Below are 21,339 nucleotides of genomic sequence, written 5' to 3' on the forward strand. Positions count from 1 at the left end.
TTTTTAATTATAAGCTACTTTTGGTTGCAACAAGCAAAATACACTGACTTGGGTCAGTATTCATAATTGATTAACAAAATCTTAAAAGTTTGTCAATGAAATATCAGTTGCATATATAAAAATAAGAATAGGTACAAAATTCCAATTCTTTATTTTCAAATAAGTGTATTTGAAAATGATATATTTTTTAAACACAAGTAAACATTTTTAAAAGTATAATTTTTTAAAAGTAAATTAATTTTTTTGATTTGTGAGAAAATTTATGCTTTTAAAATCTGGGAACCTTAAATAGAACTTTATTCCTGTCTAATATTTTAAAAATATACTTTTAATAGAAAATTAATGTAAATATATTTACAAGTGAAATACTAGGAATAACAGAATCTTGGATACTTCCAAACAAAAAATATAAGCACCAGTAGGTGCTCATCCATTTCTATACAAAGTTAGTGTTAGAAGGATAATGTAATGGGTCATCCTGAATTTCTAGATGCTTGTGAGAAAGTAGACTAAAAATTTGAGATTGCTTAACAAATCAAGAAAAGGAGACCAAGTGACATTTTACATTGCTATTCCAAAAGAGAGAGAAAAAAACTTTAAATTTTGATAGAATTTTAGAATGATTTTATAGATTTTTGTATACAAATTTAAGATGAATAGATGTATTTTTATGTGGTTGTTTGCTTTTGGTTATATTTCCTACTGTGGTTGATTGATAACAAATTAAGTATAACTTGATCAGAAACCATATGTGGTTTGACTAGTGAACTGCAAAATACTCCACCTGTCCAAAGAAGGGGATCCCTTGTCTAACATGTGAGTCCACTGTCACAAATGAGAGCTTGGTTATGGTGTTTGTGATTTCACTGGACCCTCTTCCTGTTATTTCCACACCTGGAAAAAAATGATTTATTGAAGAATGATGTCCCTGAACTTCTTATACTACCCTTCCCTTAATTCATTATTTGGCTAAGGAAATGAATAAATGCTCATTGTCATTCTTCCATATCCACATGGTACACAAACCAGTTCCTTCTTCTTGGATCTTGGCCTCCACCTGCAGTTGCATTTCATACCCTGTCTTCTTCAGGTGGAAGACAGTGGTTTTTACTTGTTGGAAGAAGCAGCCATGGCTATTGAGCTAAGAGCAGAGAAAATAAAATACAAAAACATGTATAACTGTACTGGACAGATCAGTGCTCAGTTAATGGATTTTTTTGAGACAACTTAATCTAGGCATTTTCTATGATAAGTACAACATATATACTATCTAGGAACTAATTATTGTATTTCACAATGACATCTTATCTATATCCTTATACATAATATAAAAATATCTTAAATTCTTACATATATTCTTTGGTATCTGAAATTATCTAGAGACAATGAGATAGAATGCATTAAAATTTTGGGGATAATCTTACTATGGTATAAAGCTAACTCTTCACCACAGTTTGGGTTCTCCTCTCATAGTTGACAGTCGTGGCTGGGAATTGGCTGCCCATCTGAAGACTTTCCTACCTCCCTGGGATCTAGATGGGGCCATGTGACAGGTTCTTGCTTATAGAAAGAGAGCAGAACCTGTTCAGCAAAGGTAATTAAAAAGATGTATGTTTTTTTTTTCCCTCCTTTCATAGAAGTAAATGCCCAAAGAGTTTGGAGGATTCCTACATTCTAGAGCATTCAAGTGGGCAATTACAAAAGATAATTCCTATTGTGCTAAGTCATTGATTTAGAGAAAATTATAATATCTAGCATGGAATTCTCTTCTAGATTGTTCTTCCCAAGTTAACATCATGCTGTTATTCACTGCTTATCAATATGCCTTTATTGTTAGTCCCCTAAGAGGCAGTGTTTTCAACCTACCTTCTGGCTGAATTTCTCACAGAAAGCTTCTGACTCTTCACCAAAACAGTTAGAAGGATTATTATACTTTCTGCAAATGCTCATAGTCACATTTCCTGGGACAGGCTTCCCATATGTGTATCTGCCGTGAGAACATTGCAAATAAGTCAAAGCAGACACGGAACACCTCTATTTCTTACCTGAAACTTCTCTTAGCTACAGTATATTCACCCTCTGTACTTCCCTCTGCTTCTGAAGGGCTCAAAACCTGTTGAGGGCAAGCAAACTGAGCATTTACTCTTCTCTTTTAGAAAATCTCCAGTGGAATATGCTGAAATTCACTATATTATTCTTTCATTGTCTTTTTTGACTTTATCAATTCAATACCATGTTAATAATGTCTTCATTATTAAAAAGCTAAACTTAAACTTTTTTATGTTGACCAGTTCATATTTGCTTTTTTTATAAATTTTTTTTCTAATTAGTTATATACATGACAGCAGAATGCATTTCATTTCATTGTACACAAATGGAGCATGACTTTTCAATTCTTTGATTGTACATGATGTAGAGTTGCACCATTTGTGCAATCATCCATGTACCTAGGGTAATGATGTCCTTCTCATTCCACCATGTTTCCTACCCCCATGTTCCCTCTCCTTTCTCCTCCAAGAGCTAAAAAATACTCTTAAGAGAAAAAGCAATACCAATAAAAACAAAACAAAGAAAATAAAATCAAATAGAAGTATTGAGCACCTGAAAATTACATAGGAATCTAAACTATTAGTATGATGATGTTTCCTCAGTATAAACCTATGTTTATATTGCATTTTATTTGCTTTTATAAAAATGGGATTGGGCATAAATATATGATAGGTGATTACTGTGTTTTTCTGGGCATTTTTTCCTTCCCTATTTAGAGTATTTTCTATATTGCTATTTGCAAGAGAATTAGCTCATAAGTTATGCGGGATTGGGCACTTGGTGACCATTACCTTTAAATAGCACAGGCAGAGGGGCCCAGTTGAATAGTAGGTGCCATACATGAGTACTCTTTAGGCTTTAGGACCTATCTCTTCACTTAGCCTATTTTTTTTTTTTTTTTTTTTTTGTGCTACTGTGGGGCTACCATGGATGGGGATCTAAGACCTTGGAAACATGAATTTTTAAGGTTGGGAAGAACAATGCTGAGCTATTGTGTTCAGTTATCTCAGTAAAAATGGCTACAGAAAGATATGTGACATGCTTTAGGTAGACTGCTGAGCTAGATGAGATTTTGGTTACATGATTATCTCCATACATTCTGAATCTAGTCTTGTTTTCTCACTGTGCTTTTCAGGGCAGGTAAATGATCTTGATGATAGAATTTTCTTTATAACCATGTATTGATTATTTCCCACATAGATGTTTTGTTATTTCTGGTTAAGGTAAAGTCACTACGCTTCAACACTATTCTGTGTGTGTGCACACACTCATGTGTGGGTGTGCGCCACTTTCAGAGTCATTCCTAGCAGAATAGCCTCTCTGGAAACAGTTCTCCACCCCATGATAGCTACAGTAATTCTGAAAAAGACATGAAAGAAAATAGGAAGAGTAGAAAAACCACGAGAACATTCTAGAGATGGGGATGCTTCCAGAGTACTGAAAGTATTTGTGTTGAGGCTACTGCTAGAGAAACAAGCCAAAATATCTCAAGTGGTGAATCTCCTTTAAATAATTTTAAATAATCTCCTTTAAATAATTTCCCCTAAAAGATTGAAAAATCAACTCACAGGCCACACACTGACACGTTCACCTCTTCTTCCATGATAGTGATTATCTTTGGCATTGTTACTTGCACTTCAAACTTGGGAAGCACTGTTAATTGGTAATAAAGAAGGTTGAAGAATGTTAACTCTTGGGGCATTAATATTTTCAGATTCTCAGCAACAATTCTCTAGTGATACTTTGGGGCTTTGAAAAAGGTAGCTTTATTCTCTAATACATCTGTTATCTATTTTACTCTCAAATGAAGATTTTGGTTGAGGGACTATGACAGATACCTGAACCTTAGTGAATTATGAATGCTTCTACAAAAATAAAGATGTTTTATTTTGGATATTAAATAGCACTGCAAAAGTAACCAAGCTATATGAAGACTTATTCAAAGATCATTGGAGTCCTTGAATGTCATTAGTTCTACTCCAAGCCCAGTTTCACCCATGGGAAGTGGAAGGACTATAAATAAGTTTAAATTTTAGTCCCTAAAAGTTTAAATATGAAGAAAAATGTTCCATGATTTTCCATGATCCATACCAAATTCCTCCACAGCAAAGGGGTGTTCTGTTTTTCCACTTGATTCCTTCTGTACCACAACATTGTAGATGCCCTGAAGGGGCTCTGATGAGAGGGGAAAGGACAGCTGTTTGAGACCACTCTCTAGCTTGAGATTCTGCCATTGTATAATGCGATTTCCTTTGGGATCCTATGGATAAATTACGAAATTGCTTAGAACATCAGAGATAATCAAAGGAATCTATAAATCTATCTTATATTAATTTTTCACAAAGAGGAAAAATGGGGTAGTAGTGAGGGGTTTGGATGGGAGATGAGTTATAACCAAGTAGCCTTGTGTGAATTTGGAGGCATCTTAATGACAAATTTCTGAGATATTGTAAGAACCTGTCCCATAAGAATATTTTCCCTGAATTTATTTTTTTCCTTCTAATAATGGAATATTTCATGCTACTTACCTTAATATATAGTAGTGGTATCTGAAATACAAAAAGAAAAGAAAGAAGTTGATAATAGTTCCCAAATATTCCCTATTCTCATTTCTATGGGGTAATTCCATGTAAATGAAGAATAGCACACTCTACAATAAATCATGGAATGACTCCAGGTTAAATTTTATAAAACTTTTAATTAATCCATGTTAATTAATAATTGATGTTAAATACTAGACCATCAACAAATATATATGTGTATTGCCATTCATTAGGAATGGGATTTACTAACATTACTTAAGTGTGAATAGCATTCAGAATGAATTGCTACAACCTGGCCAATAATTTATCCAGAGGATCCCAAAGGAAATTGCATCATACAATGGCAGAGTAAAAAACATTCTTTTGCTATGCAATTTTACAGATTGAGGAAGACATACTTATGATATCTTTATTAATTTTTAGATCCTTATCTAATCATGTTTAAGTCTAATTATTAACATGGCTAACAGAATTCTTAGGTAATTTTAAGAGCTAGAAGAAATGGAAATAGTTCTCCTAGTCAATTTTTTCTTTTCATGTAATTCAATTTTTTATCCTTAGAAAGATTTAAGTGGGGGATGGGGCCGTAGCTCAGTTGTAGAGCACCTGCCCCGCATGTGTGAGGCATTGGGTTCAATCCTTAGCACTGCATAAAAATAAATAAATAAAGATATTGTGTCCATCTACAACTATAAAATATATTTTAAAAAAAGATTTAAGGGCATATAAAATAAGACTAGGCTTCTATAAATAAGAAATCATAGAAATATTGTAAATTAAAAAAGGTCAAAGTTAGAAAGCTAAATGGGATAACACGTCTGAGTATTCATTTTTTAAAACTAATATTTATTATGTACTTACTCATGTGTTTGTATCATTCTAGATGTTGAGAATATAGCAAAGCATAAAAGAACAATATATCTACTCTTATGAAGCTTACATTTCAATAATGTAAGCTTATTATGGATGGATAAAAAAGACCTTTTATATATATCATTCATATACATATATAATATAGATATAAGTGCCAAGAAGAAAGAACAAAGAAGTATAAAGCTGATAGAATGATGGATGTGGTATTTGATTTTGTATATAAGAGTGAAGGTAGAGCTTCGGAGGTGAGTTTCAAAGTAATTGCAATGAACTTGTTTACAGCTGGTATTGGCCCGGTTGTTACAATTCAGGTAGTGAGAAGTAGTCTGGATGTATTTTAAGCCAATGATTTCCTGTGAAGGGGAAGTGGATGTGAGAAAGAGAAGCAAGGATTATTTCATCATCTTTTGTCTTAGGAGCTAGAAGAGAAGAATTTTTTTTTTTTTTGAGATGACAAAATGTGAAGTTGTCAATTTGAGAGAGAAAAATGAAGAATCTGGTTTGATATCTACACCATAATAGAAAGAGTTATTTCCTATCACAAATTCTGAAGCTTCAATACTGAGGAACACATTGATTACCTTCATATTCCTTCACAGAGATTTTGGTAAATGTGTTTAGAAAAACGTTAAATCTCTGAGAAGTCAATTTGGACTTAGGCTCTTTGACAGTTTTTCTGCATCCGTTGTTTAATAAATTTTTCTAATTTTCCTAGCTGGAATATAAAGAGTAAGTTTAAGTATTGACAACTGATTATCAGACCAAGACATAAACTATGTACTCATGACCTGGGATAATGTTTTCAATGAGGATCTTGTGCTATTCTAACATCAGAAATTAGTGATATCAGATTCTTTCTTTCCCTGGTTATCATTTCAACACAAAAAAGAGGGTTCCCATCCAGTTTATACAAAGAATAGTGATTATACATAAATATTAGCAGGAGACTCACCAACTCATTCAGGGGGTGAAAGTTTTCATCCAATGAGACAATGCGAAACTTCACTGAAACGAAAGTATTTTCCGTGAGCTTCCCAAATCCTGGACTGGGCCCATAGCTTAGTGTAAGACAAGCTATTAAGGCACCAGGATTTTAGGGATTTGGGATACTAGGCAGGGGAGGAAGATCTTTCCTTTTTGATGCTGTCTTGACTGTAAATCTCTTCATACCTGTCTGTCCTGGTTTGTAGATAGGTTTATCTGTTTGGACAAAGACCAGACTCTCTTGGTTTTTAACCACCACTGTGTTCCGGTTCCTGAATTCTTGAGTTGGTCCTTTCACTTGTACAGTGAGGAACATTACCTCCTCACTGGATGAAGACTGTGGAACCTGAAATACAGACGAGATCCTGGGAACCCATTCAGCCTCTCTAGTCTTCTCCATTCCCTGTTCCACTCCTGTCTGAAGATCTTTCCCTTTTCACTTAATTTCATTCCCTCATTCCCATCTGGGAAAGTTGGCATAGACAGGAAGTGCTTCTACTTTTTGTTTTTTTTTTTCCAAATGGAAAGACAGAACATAAGGTTTTGAAAAAGTAGATTATTAAGAAAAGTTATGACTGAGAATCATATCTTCATAGAGCTCAGACCAAACAATTTTGATTCATTTACACACTAAGCTTTACAAAGTTGATGCTTTATGCTAAAATGGCATGGTAGAAGCATGTCTTAAGGTTGTGAAAATAAAGCATGATGATATTTCATTGGTACTAGGTTGCAAGTATCCTTATGTAGTTGACTCTAAAGAGATTGGGTATTTGCTCAGGGTAATTTTAGAGGTTTTTTTTTTTTTTTTTTTTGGTGAGAGAGAGTAACTGGGGATTGAACCCAGGGGTAATTTATCACTGAGTGACATTCCCAGCCCTTTTTTACATTTTTTCAGATAGGGCCTTGATAAGTTGCTGGGGGTCTTGCTAAATTGCTGAGGCTGGCCTTGATTTTGCAATTCTCCTGCCTCAATCCCCCACCACCTGAGTCACTGGGATTATAGGACTGCACCACTATGCCTGGCTTACAATTTTTATTATTAGAAAAAGTGTGATGTTTTCTTGTTAAGTCTACTACTGGTGACTTGTGTTGAACCCTGACCTGGTTTGTTTTGTAAATGTTTTCTCCGTTTTAATTTTAAGAAGTCACATTTTTTTTTCCTTTGTCTAGAGCATACTTCTTTCCCTGGTTAATGTAATTTTTCCTTGACCATTAAATTAATTTTCAACATGCCTATAAATATTTGTCTCTTATGGTTGGAAATTTATGCACTGCTCTGTAATTCCTACACTTAGTTTCTCCTTTAGAGTCCTTCCTGAAGTTCTTACTAGCCTCCCAAAGCCTTTTCTTAACAATATTAGATCCCCAGACCCTGACCAATAGAACTGAGCATATTTGAACAGACATACTCACAGTGAAGGAGATGCAGTGGAATAAGTCCTTCTGTGCCACCAGGTCAGTGAAAAGGCTCCTGTTTTCCCTTAGAGCTTCCAAGGAGACACTTACAGTCACTGTTTCATTCAGGTTGCTCAGAAGTACACAGGCCTTCTCAGAGGTCCCACTGTGGAGCAGGGAGGGGACCAGCACCATATATTGTCTGGGAATGGGGAAGTCCAGTTAGAAGAGAATGAAGAAGGGAGACATTGCTATCAACAGCACTATGTTCCTTCAGGATTGTTGTTATCATCATTAGTTTTATACTAAGAAGAACGTATTCATGAGTATGAAACTCTTGTTGAATGGCATGCATTAGAATTATTTCCCCTCTCCATTATACACCACGGCAGTGAATATTTTGAGGTGGGCCTCAAGCAGATTAAACTTTTTAAGTACCTCACTTTAAGAAACACCAAAATGTACACATCTGAATTTGAATAAAAATGTTAGTTATATTTACTTATGTTGTAAATCTGTTATACTTTAGGATTGCTATAAAAGGCAAGTAAGCTCTCAGGCATTTGAGTACCAGAAAAACCATTCAAAGCATAGTACTTTTGTGAAACGCGTGTTAAGTGTGGATTCAGCAACTCTGAAAATTACATGGCAAGTATTTGCTTTCATATTATAAATATGGAAACTGAGGCTCAAAGAAAATGAGTGATTAAAGTCTTGGTTGTGGTAAGCAGCTTATGAAATCTTGGTACTTTACCTAGCCACAGTCATTTTGATTTTAAATATTTGCTTTTCAACTCATGACTAGAGGATGGCTCCATCCGAAAATGGTCCTCTAGTGATGAATGTGGATCTTGGTAATTTATGAACAGGATAGAAAATTTCTCAATACCCATAAATATAATGTAAGGTTGATTCTGTAGTTTTTAAATAGTTTTTCTTATAGAACTCCTAAAATAATTTTTAGACATTGTGCAACCTCTTAAATACTTTCAAGTAAGCATCTATTTTCATCACAATTTTATTTTTATATTTATTTAAAAATTTTTTACATGACAGTAGAATATATTTTGAAATATTATACATATGTAGAATAAGTATAACTTCTTCTAATTAGGATCCCATTATAGTGGTTGTACATGATGTGGTATTACATTGGTTGTGTATTCATATATGAGGATAGGAAAGTTATGTCTCATTCATATTGTCTTTCCTATTCCCATCCACCCTCCCTTCCCTTAATTCCTCTTTGTCTAGTTTGCCTGTAAATGTTTAGAGCTGGAGAATATCATGATAAGTGAAATAAGCCAGTCCCCAAAAACCCAAGGCAGAATGTTCTCTGATACGTGGATACTAACCCACAACAAAGGAAGAGAAGATTATTTTTATCACAATTTTAAATGATAGCGAAGCATATTATTTTGCTATTTCAATTGATATTTACATTATATTCACAAGTTTCCCATAGAACCTTAAATATTATAGAGATAATATACCCAATATCATTTATTTAAAAGTAAGAATTTCTTTTTATGATCAAAAATTTAACATCTTTTCTTTCATTCTTATTCTTGAACTTTAATTTTCAGGCCACTTATCCACACAGAAGTTTATTTTAAGATTTTTATGCTTTAAAATATTTTATACAACACTCTTACATTTTACAAATATGTATGCATATGTACATAAATTTACATGAGTTTATATATACAATATTTTATGTGGGTATAGAAATTTAACTTTAACTTTTAAATATAATGCCACTATAAACTTGTAAGTACTAAATTTGTTCTTCTGATTGAATTATTTTCAAAAGTTCTAGTGTATGACTGATAAAAATACAATAAATATCTTACAAATTATGATTTATACACCTTAGACATGAAGTTAAAATTCTTTAGAAGCACACATTCAGTGAGAATGATGAACTTTTTCCTTCAAATGAATTTATATATCCATCCGTAGATATTTCTTATTTTAAGAAATAAATAAGGGCTGACATTACTTCGGTTACTTCTTTAGTTTATGTAGATATAAAGAATTGGTCCCAGAAAAGTAAGTAAATGTCAGATTAAAAAAAAAAAATCATGTTTTGTAATGTTTTGAACAACCAATAAAAAAAATAAAAATAAAATGAAATAAAGGTATTGTGCACAACTACAACTAAAAAATAAATATTAAAAAAAAGAAGATCAAAAAGACTTTAAAAAAATATATTAAAAAAACTTCTACTTTTGCTGGCACAGTGGCACATGCCTGTAATCCCAGAAGTTCAGGAGGCTAAAGCAGGAGGACCAAAGTTCAAAGCCAGCCTCAACAATTTAGCAAGACCCTAAGCAACTGAGTGAGATCCTGTCTCAGAGTAAAAATAAAAATGGTTAGGGATGTGGCTCTGTGGTTAAGTGGCCTTGGATTCAATCCCAGAACCAACAACAACAACAACAACAAAAAAACCCAAAAAACAACAAAAAAAATCATGTCATTGCCATTACTTCCTGCAACTCTGTATTATGACCCAAATCACCCAGTACTGTATTACTAAGAATAGTTTCTCATCATCTGTCAGGTAGTGTTTCCTTTAATTCTTTTTTCACTTTTGGTGAAACAAAGACTACATTACCATGTGCTCTGATTCTGTCAGGAAGAGTCCTTTACTTTTGCAACATTGATACCTGTATTTAACCTGTTCGTTTATTTGGAACCCTAAAGGGTTTTTTTTGTTTGTTTGTTTTGCCAGGGCCTATTGAACACATCCAGTGCTTTTCAATTTTTATTTTATTTATTTATTTAATTTTTTTTTAGTTGTAGATGGACTCAATACCTTTATTTTATTTATTAATTTTTATGTGGTGCTGAGATCAAACCCAGTGCCTCAGACATGCTAGGCAAGCACTCTACCACTGAGCCATGATGACCCTAGCCCCTTTAATTTTTATTTTGAAACAGGATCTCACTAAGTTTCCAAGGTGGGCCTAGAATTTATGGTCCGCTGGCATCAGCCTCCCTGGTCACTGGGATTACCAGTGCACCCTAGAGAGTTTTTATAGTCCCCAGGATAATGCTCCATGGTCAGGTCTGGTTAGGGAGAGTTTTGTCCTTATTTTATGACGTAGAAGATAGGAAATTAAGAAAGGGAAGGCAGAAAAAAAATAGTATGTCCTCATCAGATCTATAGGAACAAGAGTATCTGAAAATTGATTTATTTTAAAAGTATCAATTTCTGATGCTCCTTAAGCTTCCCATGTCATTGGGGGGAGGTTAGAGATTTACAGATCCAATGAGTTAGAGAAAGATGGCTAAGACTTAAGTGAAAAATAAATACACCAAATTTACAAAATCTCATGGTTGGAAGGAAACTTAGAGATGATAATGGTGACAGTTTCAGAGGAAAGATGAATGAAATAAAGGAGAATCTGAAATAAAGGAAAAAATTATTTAAGTTCCGTTGTCATGCTGTCTGAGGAACTCACGGTTTTCCAGAGATGGAGGCATCTGTGGGCAGGAGGATCAGGAAGAGGAGAACAAGACTTGGTTGAAGAAGTTTGCTCTTCCTCATGCTGCAGGGAGAAAGGCCCAGAGGAGAATAAACTCTGTCTTGGACCCTACTCCCTCCAATCGCTCTGGTCCTAAACACAGCAAAGCAATGGGGCTTTATGCTGCTCTCTGTGCAAACTTCCTGTTTGCACAGCATAAAGTTCTCTAAACAAAGTTGAGGTCTCTGAACGTTCTCTGAAAGGGTCATTGATGGTCTAATTTCAGTCAAGGTTAATCCCTGGCAGGCTAAATAGAATTCTTGGAGGGATAAAACCATATTCCCGTTAATGCTCACTTTCTCTAGCTTTTACAGTAAAGCAGCTAATCAGCTTTTCAACTACTTCTCTCTCTGTCCCCACCACCTTCCACAGTGCCTTTTACAACTCTTCTTGTGTGTCTTATATGAATTGTTGGCAAGGAAGTTTTGCCGTTTAAGTAACACTGGGAAGGCTCAAAATAGTTCACTTTGAGTCAGTGTGCCTCCATCTGATAACACCTTCCTTCAATGCTGAAGCTGTTTCAGAGCTCAGTGGTCTTCTGTGGAAACAATATTAGATCAAGATAGTAGGTTTTGACCTTAGTGATCTTACTAGGTCACAAATGAAAATCCAGGCACTGGAAGAATGATAACAGAAAATGGGATTTCATTTATTAAGAAAGTGAAAAGAGGAGAAGTAACAGGACCTTAAAAACAAGTTTCAACCCACTGTAACTAACAAAGATCTCAACTACTCATAACATCTACATTTAAATTTCCTGTCTTCTAAGTATGACAGACCTATTTTTAAGTTATATAAACAATTTTATTAATTCATCCACCCGGCCATTCATTGATGTGGCTATTTGGTTATTTTGTAAACACTTATTGATCTTACTAGAGCTAGATACCATGCAAGATCCTAGAGATAGAATGGCCAAATATAAAGGGGCATACAACCCAAACTTGGGGCCTTGGAAAGGAAATTTAGGAGAGATAAAAATGTAAATTGAGTTCTGAAGTGTGAGTGGGTATTTGTGAGATAAGGAGATGAAGAGAGAATTCTAAGCTTAGGAAATGATGTGTGTAAATGCTCAGGAGGTGGCAACAATTAAGGCTCTTTCCATGAGATGAGAGCTATTTAGTATACTTAGAAGTGTGGTCAAGAAAGCTGGCTTTAAATCAGGAAGGAATTAGCAATGTTAAGGTTTTTGGGGAGTAATCAGTGGATTGACTTCAGATTTGTTTTCTGGAGAGATGGCTCTTCCTGAAATTTGGGAGACTGACTGGAGGAGGTGCTGTGGGAGGCAGGGAGACCAGCTGGGAATTGGTGTGATTATATTGGTGAGAGCTGATGGCATTTGGAACCAGGGTAATTCATGATAGATTTGGAAAAATATTGCAAAATATTGCAAATTCATATAATCTTCAAGGGAACAAAAAATATGCCTTTTAAATTTCCAGTTGCTTACTGAGTAAAGGATATTGCTTTTAACTTAGTGGGTAAAACAGAGGAAACAAATTGGGAAGAACAGAAGGAATAACAGAGGCCTGGGGATTAGTAAAGAGCATAGTTTTAGAAAGTGCTTGTGGGATATTAACATGCATAAGGAGTTTAGCATTTGACCATAAAATGGAAATCATGTGTCCAGAAAAGCAGAACAGTAAGACACCATGGAAGTGAGCAGATTTTCTCCATCATGTGCTCCCTACTGCAAAGTTCTGCCTTACCTCAGGCCCAAAGCAATGAGGCCAAGCAACCAGAGACTGAAACCTTTGAAACCATGAACTGAAATAAACCTTTCCTTCTTAAGTTTATCTACCTCAGGTATTTTGTCATAGCAACAGAAAACTGATGAACATAAGTTTTGTCATTGTGATGTGTAGAAACATGCAAATGAAACAAATGGGTCAGTTTGGGGAGAAACACAGGAGAGTGGGATTTCTGAGTTCCAATGAAGGGGATCATTTTAACAAAATAATAATCAACAGAAGATTTTTACTAGGTCAGAGTAATTGTGACTATGCCAATACATCATTATTAATAGCATACTAAATTAAAAATTATAAACAATTGTATAATTTTATAGAGTATTTATTTAAAAATAAAAGAATTTAAACTGTTTTTAAGAAGCTAGAAATAACTGAACACTTACTTGTAAGATTAACTATTTAAAATAGGAGGGATTAATAGCATTGATTTGATGACTCATAAGTTGCCAAGATGATATAAATTATTATTGCTAAATTCTTGGTTATTCCTTCAAATGCCACTGTGAAATCAAATTATGTATTGATAATTTTTCTGCTGGAGTTAGAGACAAAAACAATGTGATCCAGTTATTTCATTGTCTCTATAGAGCAGATGCTTGATTGTAACTTCCTAAGGAATATGAAATTGAGAAACAGGCTTTGGCTTATGTGAAGAGGAGAAAAACGATAGGGCAGTATTTATTAGAGATGCAGACTGAAAGGAAGATATATTTAGAAGGAGAGATACTTGAACAAGTTTTAAAAAATGTTGCTTCTACAAATGCTGAGTGGGAAGAGCAGATAAAAAGTAGGCAGCGGAACCATGTATAACGAAAAGGGATAATCCCAGAGTGAGGCCTCTGAGGATGCAATGAACAGATGTATTAGAGAATGTGTATACAGTGGAGTATTATTCTGCTATAAAGAATGAAATCCTGTCATTTGGAGCAAAATGGATGGAACTGGAGGAGACTATGTTAAGCGAAATAAGCCAGACACACAAAGACAAGTATGGAAGTTTTTCCTCTCAATAAGGAAGCTAAAAATATTCAAACTGGAAATAGAATAGTGATCACTAGAGACTTGAAATATGTGAGGCCCTGAGTTCAATCCTAAGCACCACATACAAATAAATAAAATAAAGGTATTGTGTCCACCTACAACTAAAAAAAAAATTAAAAAAAGAACAAAGGAGGAATATTGGGGAATTGAGAAAAATTAGGAGGTAGATGGGCCTTCATAAAAATAGATAAGAAAAATATTTTCTCCTTGGATCACAATGTGTTTGCTAGGTATTGAATGTGACTTATCTAATCATTCTAGCATACACTTTGCCTGAGAAAATAGAACATTTATGATTCATCTATTTCCTGTCAGTGATGACAAGGACATTTCAGCTGGTTGCATATTAACTACCTTCAAAATCAGATTATTCAGTTGGTAACATAACTGTATTAAGCTATCAGAGAGTGTACTGGTTTTATTTTTGCATATTATCTTGGACAAAACCTGGAGTTAGGGAAGCAAAATGTATCAACAGAGATGTTCTCAAAGATCAGAGTGTTCTCATTTGTTTATCTCATTAGCATTGTTTTCCTCTAACATTTTTTCCCCTTAACTTTTAATAAGAATAATATTTTCATGTATAAAGTCAAAATTACAATAAATTCTCAAATTGTTTTTCTCTTAACAATATGCTTGCCATAGTTTCGAAAATCTTCAGAATATTAGTAAGTGTTTTATCCTTTCAATTAAAATTCTATTTGCTCTTTGTTTTTTTAAGAAGATTGGTGTTACATTGTGATACAAGGGAACTGGAAGTTTATACAACTGATAAAATCCAATGACTATCCTGTATATACATACTTTGAATGGGTAGAGGTATTTTGATTCATCTGTGCTGTGGAACTTGCAAAGTCAAAGAGCATACATATGTTTAAAAATTTTTAGATGTGCTGTCATGTCACCTTTCTTAAAATGACTTTGTGAATTTACCTTCTTGCCATCAATTCTGAAGAGTATGTATTTCTCCACAACTTGTCTTTCAAAGTTTTTATAATTATATATAATTAAGTTTGTGATTATGATGCTTAAGATCATTGTTACTTTTAGGAGCTCTGTTTGTTGCTTGCCCTTTATCTTGTTTAGGAGGTTTATTTTCTGATTAGGAAGTCCTTCTGTACACATAGCATATAAAAATGTTCTCTTGTATTTTTTCCTGTTAAATGTTTGTGTAGAAACTCTTATCTTCAACTGTCTGCAGTTTACTTTTGAATATGAAGCAATGTAGGGGAAATGCTGCAGGATTAATTTTCCTTTAGCAAATAAGAAATGCGTCTGTGTGCATGCACACAGGGTTGGTTCATGACCATTAACCAAATGAATCCCCTGTGCTCACTGTGGCTCTTTTGTTTACTGTGGAACTTTCCAGTGTCAGAACTCTCATTTTAGAGGATTCTATTTAATCTAGGATCAGACAGTAGAGTTAGATTTTGAGAATAAAGAGGGCTGGGAATGTAGCTCAGTGGTTGAGCATTTGCTCAGTACTCACAAGGATCTGGGTTTGAGCCCCAGTACCAGAACAGAAAAAAATTTGGGGGAAGGAAGGGAACAAAATTGTTTGCCAAGTTTTACTTAGATGTTGTGATGATACTGATAGTAATAACAGCTACAACAATACTGATAGTTTATAGTAATATTGTAAAAACTTTTTAAAGAAATTATGAAATACATTGTATAAAGAAACTATTGAAAGTTTGCTGGCCTGCTAATTTTGCCATGAGGCATAATGTAATAATGATTTGAGTGTTCTACCCCAAAGTGCATCTTGTACTTTCCCAGATCTCTCCAGTTCTGTAGTGGAAGTGCTTTTATCAGCCAATAGAATTTTAAAATAATAAGGAACTTGCATAGAAGGCTTTCAAGTGTCTTACTTTTCTAAGAAGAGTTTATTGTATTCATTGGAACAGGAAACATAAGCAATAGAATAATGGTACAGACAAAAAACATAGTTCTTAAGTTTTAAATGGCATAGCTCTCATAATTTATAGATTTTTGCAAAGTCAAAGAGCATACATATGTTTAAAAGTTTTTAGATGTGCTGTCATGTCATGTGTATATACTATTTTTTTAATACAAATTTAAAATTTGTAACCTTTTTTCAATTAAAAATATTGCTAAAGATGCTAATGGTCATCTGAGCTGACTCATTATTTAATTGGAAATAATGCAGCATATATTAGGTAAAATCAGATGTTATAAGTAACAAAGATATAAAAAAGACATGCTATGTAATATGTATATCAAACTCTGCTTTTGGCAGTAATCACCACTTGAATCAAATATATGAAATATGATATGTCAAGATTTATGTAATGTTTTGAACAACTAATAAAAAATAATAACATTAATTATTCATCACAATGTAACTCACTTCATGCTAATACATTTTAATTGTATTAAAAAGCAAAAATGTTCGTTTTTATTAGAAGAAATAACTGGAAAATTTCTTTTGAATTATTTTATGATATTGTTTTTATTTATTTTTTATTGGATCTCTTAAATTATACATAACAATAGGGATTCATTTTGACATGATTATAAAGCATGGAATAAATTTGTTCTAATTCTGTCCTCAGTATTTTCTCTATCCTTCTTCTCCTCCCTTCCCTTGTTCCCTTTCTTCAGCTCTGCTCATCTTTCAACTATTTACTTACAGTTTTTTTTTTAGTGTCTTGTGGATGTACATGATGGTGAGATTCACTGTGGTATATTCATATATGTGCAAAGGAAAGTTAGGTCAGATTCATTCCATTGTTTTTCCCTCAATCCATCCTTCCTTCCTTCCTTTCATTCCCTTTTGTCTACTCCATTTATATTTCTTCTCTTCTTTTTTATCCCCCTTTATTTTGAATTAGCTTCTGTATATTAGAGAAAACATTTGACCTTTGATTTTTGGCACTGGCTTATTTCACTTAGCATGATAGTCTCCAGAACCATCTATTTACCAGCAACTCCCACAAGTCATTCTTATTTATGGTGGAGTAATATTACATTTTGTATATATACTATATTTTCTTTATCCATTCATCTGTTGAAGGGCACCCATGCTGTTCCATAGCTTGGCTATTGGGAATTGAGATGCTATACGCATTGATGTGGCTGCAACTCTGTAGAATCTGACTTTAATTCTTTTGGATAGATTCCGAGGAGTGGGATAACTGGATCATATGGTGGTTCAATTCCTAGTTATTTTGAGGAATCTCCATACTGCTTTCCAGAGTGGTTGTACTAATTTGCACTTCCACCAACAATGTATGAATATACCATTTCCCCCCACATCCTTGCCAACGTTATTATTATTTGTATTCTTGATAATTGCCGTTCTGACTATAGAGATTAAATCTCAATGTAGTTTTAATTTGCATTTTTCTAATTGCCAGAGATGTTGAACATTTTTTTCATGTATTTGTTGACTGTATTTTTTCTTTTAAGAAGTATCTGTTTAGTTACTTCGGGTTATTTGGTTTTATTTATTTTTTTGATGTTAAGTTTTTTTAGTTCTTTGTATATCCTGGATATTAATGTTCTGAATAGGAGGTGGCAAAGATTTTCTCCTATTCTGTTGGCTTTCTCTTTATACATTGTTTTCTTTGCTGTGAAGATTCTTTTTAATTGATGCCATCCTACTTACTGATTTTTTATTTTCATTTCTTGTGCTTTAGGAGGCTTGCAAAGGAAATCAACTCCTGAGCCAATGTGTTGGAGTGTTGGGCCTACATTTTCTTCTAGCATTTTCAGGGTCTCATTCCTAGGTCTTTGATCCACTTTGAGTTGACTTTTGTGCAAGGTGAGAGGGCTTAAATTTCATTCTACATATGGATTTTCAGTTTTCTCAGCACCATTTGTTAAAAAGGGTATTTTCCCCTCTCAAATGTATGTTTTTTGGTTGCTTTGTCTAGTGTCAGATAACTGTACTTATGTGGGTTTGTCTTTGTGCTTCTATTCCATTGGTCTTCATGCCTGTTTTGGTGCAAGTACCATGCTGTTTTGTTACCATAGCTGTGTCGTATAATTTGAGGTCTAGTATTGTGATGCTTTCTGCTTCATGTTTCTCACTAAGAATTGCTTTGGCCATTCTGGGCCTCTTTTTTTACAAACAAATTTGATACCTACTTTTTTCTAGTTATGTGAAGAATGTCATTGGAATTTGGATGGGAACTGCATTCAACCTATATAGCACTTTTGGTAGTATGGCCATTTTGACCATATTAATTCTGCCTATATAAGAACATGGGGAGTCTTTCCATCTTCTAAGGTCTTCTTCAATTTCTTTCTTTCTTTTTTTTTTAATTAATTTTTATTGTAGGTTGTTCAAAACATTACATAGTTATTGATATATCATATTTCACACTTTGATTCAAGTGGGATATGAACTCCCATTTTTACCCCATATACAGATTGCAGAATCACATCAGTTGCACAACCATTGATTTACATATTGCCATTCTGGTGTCTGTTGTATTCTGCTGCCTTTCCTATCCTCTAGTATCCCCCTCCCCCCTCCCCTCCCCTCTTCTCTCTCTACCCCCTCTACTGTAATTCATTTCTCCCCCTTATATTTTTCCTCCTTTCCCCTCACTTCCTCTTGTATGTAATTTTGTATACCCCTGAGGGTCTCCTTCCATTTACATGCAATTTCCCTTCTCTCTCCCTTTCCCTCCCACCTCTCATCCCTGTTTAATGTTAATCTTCTTCTCATGCTCTTCGTCCCTACTCTGTTCTTAGTTACTCTCCTTATATCAAAGAAGACATTTGGCATTTGTTTTTAAGGGATTGGCTAGCTTCACTTAGCATAATCTGCTCTAATGCCATCCATTTCCCTCCAAATTCTATGATTTTGTCATTTCTTAATGCAGAGTAATACTCCATTGTGTATAAATGCCACATTTTTTAATCCATTCATCTATTGAAGGGCATCTAGGTTGGTTCCACAGTCTTGCTATTGTGAATTGTGCTACTATGAACATGGATGTAGCAGTGTCCCTATAGTGTGCTCTTTTTAGGTCTTTAGGGAATAGACCGAGTAGGGGAATAGCTGGATCAAATGGTGGTTCCATTCCGAGCTTTCCAAGAAATCTCCATACTGCTTTCCAAATTGGCCGCACCAATTTGCAGTCCCACCAGCAATGTACAAGAGTACCCTTTTCCCCACATCCTCGCCAGCACTTGTTGTTGTTTGACTTCATAATGGCTGCCAATCTTACTGGAGTGAGATGGTATCTTAGGGTGGTTTTGATTTGCATTTCTCTGACTGCTAGAGATGGTGAGCATTTTTTCATATACTTGTTGATTGATTGTATGTCCTCCTCTGAGAAATGTCTGTTCAGGTCCTTGGCCCATTTGTTGATTGGGTTATTTGTTATCTTATTGTCTAATTTTTTTAGTTCTTTGTATATTCTGGATATTAGGGCTCTGTCTGAAGTGTGAGGAGTAAAGATTTGTTCCCAGGACGTAGGCTCCCTATTTACCTCTCTTATTGTTTCTTTTGCTGAGAAAAAACTTTTTAGTTTGAGTAAGTCCCATTTGTTGATTCTAGTTATTAACACTTGTGCTATGGGTGTCCTATTGAGGAATTTGGAGCCCGACCCCACAGTATGTAGATCATAGCCAACTTTTTCTTCTATCAGACGCCATGTCTCTGATTTGATATCAAGTTCCTTGATCCACTTTGAGTTAACTTTTGTGCATGGTGAGAGAAAGGGATTCAGTTTCATTTTGTTGCATATGGATTTCCAGTTTTCCCAACACCATTTGTTGAAGATGCTATCCTTCCTCCATTGCATGCTTTTAGCCCCTTTATCGAATATAAGATAGTTGTAATTTTGTGGATTGGTTTCTGTGTCCTCTATTCTGTACCATTGGTCCACCCGCCTGTTTTGGTACCAGTACCATGCTGTTTTTGTTACTATTGCTCTGTAGTATAGTTTGAAGTCTGGTATAGCTATACCGTCTGATTCACACTTCCTGCTTAGCATTGTTTTTGCTATTCTGGGTCTTTTATTTTTCCATATGAATTTCATGATTGCTTTCTCTATTTCTACAAGAAATGCCGTTGGGATTTTGATTGGCATTGCATTAAACCTATAGAGAACTTTTGGTAATATCGCCATTTTGATGATGTTACTTCTACCTATCCATGAACAGGGTATATTTTTCCATCTTCTAAGATCTTCTTCTATTTCTCTCTTTAGGGTTCTGTAGTTTTCATTGTATAAGTCTTTCACCTCTTTTGTTAGGTTGATTCCCAAGTATTTTATTTTTTTGAGGACATTGTGAATGGGGTGGTTGTCCTCATTTCCATTTCAGAGGATTTGTCACTGATATACAGGAATGCCTTTGATTTATGCGTGTTGATTTTATATCCTGCCACTTTGCTGAATTCATTTAATAGCTCTAATAGTTTCTTTGTAGACCCTTCTGGGTCTGCTAGGTATAGAATCATGTCATCTGCAAATAGTGATAATTTGAGTTCTTCTTTTCCTATTTTTCTGCCTTTAATTTCTTTCGTCTGTCTAATTGCTCTGGCCAGTGATTCGAGAACTATGTTGAACAGAAGTGGTGAGAGAGGGCATCCCTGTCTTGTTCCAGATTTTAGAGGGAATGCCTTCAGTTTTTCTCCATTCAGAATGATGCTAGCCTGAGGCTTAGCATAGATTGCTTTTACAATATTGAGGTATGTTCCTGTTATCCCTATTTTTTCTAGAGTTTTGAACATAATGGGATGCTGTACTTTGTCGAATGCTTTTTTCGCATCTATCGAGATGATCATATGGTTCTTATTTTTAAGCCTATTGATGTGGTGAATAACATTTATTGATTTCCGTATATTGAACCAACCTTGCATCCCAGGGATAAATCCTACCTGATCATGGTGCACAATTTTTTTGATATGTTTTTGTATCCGGTTCACCAGCAGTTTATTGAGGATTTTTGCATCTAGGTTCATTAGAGATATTGGTCTGTAGTTTTCTTTCTTTGAAGTGTCTTTGTCTGGTTTAGGAATCAGGGTGATGTTGGCCTCATAGAATGAATTTGGAAGTTCTCCCTCTTTTTCTATTTCCTGAAATAGCTTGAAAAGTATTGGTATTAGTTCCTCTTTAAAGGTTTTGTAAAACTCTGCTGTATACCCATCCGGTCCTGGGCTTTTCTTAGTTGGTAGTCTTTTGATGG

General features: G+C 34.5%; 1 protein-coding gene across 1 annotated transcript in view; it reads right to left on the reverse strand.

Annotated features, from left to right (window-relative positions):
- Window positions 1-11,445, reverse strand: part of LOC143398346 (alpha-2-macroglobulin-like) — a 45,923-nt gene extending 34,478 nt beyond the window's left edge. Inside the window, exons 1-10 of the mRNA XM_076855321.1 lie at window positions 11,315-11,445; window positions 7,866-8,049; window positions 6,636-6,795; window positions 6,418-6,470; window positions 4,578-4,598; window positions 4,141-4,309; window positions 3,618-3,702; window positions 1,867-1,987; window positions 1,027-1,141; window positions 785-894 (exon numbers count right to left, since the gene is read on the reverse strand). Coding sequence (XP_076711436.1) covers window positions 785-894; window positions 1,027-1,141; window positions 1,867-1,987; window positions 3,618-3,702; window positions 4,141-4,309; window positions 4,578-4,598; window positions 6,418-6,470; window positions 6,636-6,795; window positions 7,866-8,049; window positions 11,315-11,400 — 1,104 coding nt within the window. The 5' untranslated portion in view covers window positions 11,401-11,445. The remainder of the gene's footprint in view (window positions 1-784; window positions 895-1,026; window positions 1,142-1,866; window positions 1,988-3,617; window positions 3,703-4,140; window positions 4,310-4,577; window positions 4,599-6,417; window positions 6,471-6,635; window positions 6,796-7,865; window positions 8,050-11,314) is intronic.
- Between the last annotated feature and the right edge of the window lie 9,894 nt (window positions 11,446-21,339).

This window comes from Callospermophilus lateralis, chromosome 4 (genome assembly GCF_048772815.1).
Source record: "Callospermophilus lateralis isolate mCalLat2 chromosome 4, mCalLat2.hap1, whole genome shotgun sequence".
In the NCBI taxonomy this organism is placed as follows: domain Eukaryota; kingdom Metazoa; phylum Chordata; class Mammalia; order Rodentia; family Sciuridae; genus Callospermophilus; species Callospermophilus lateralis.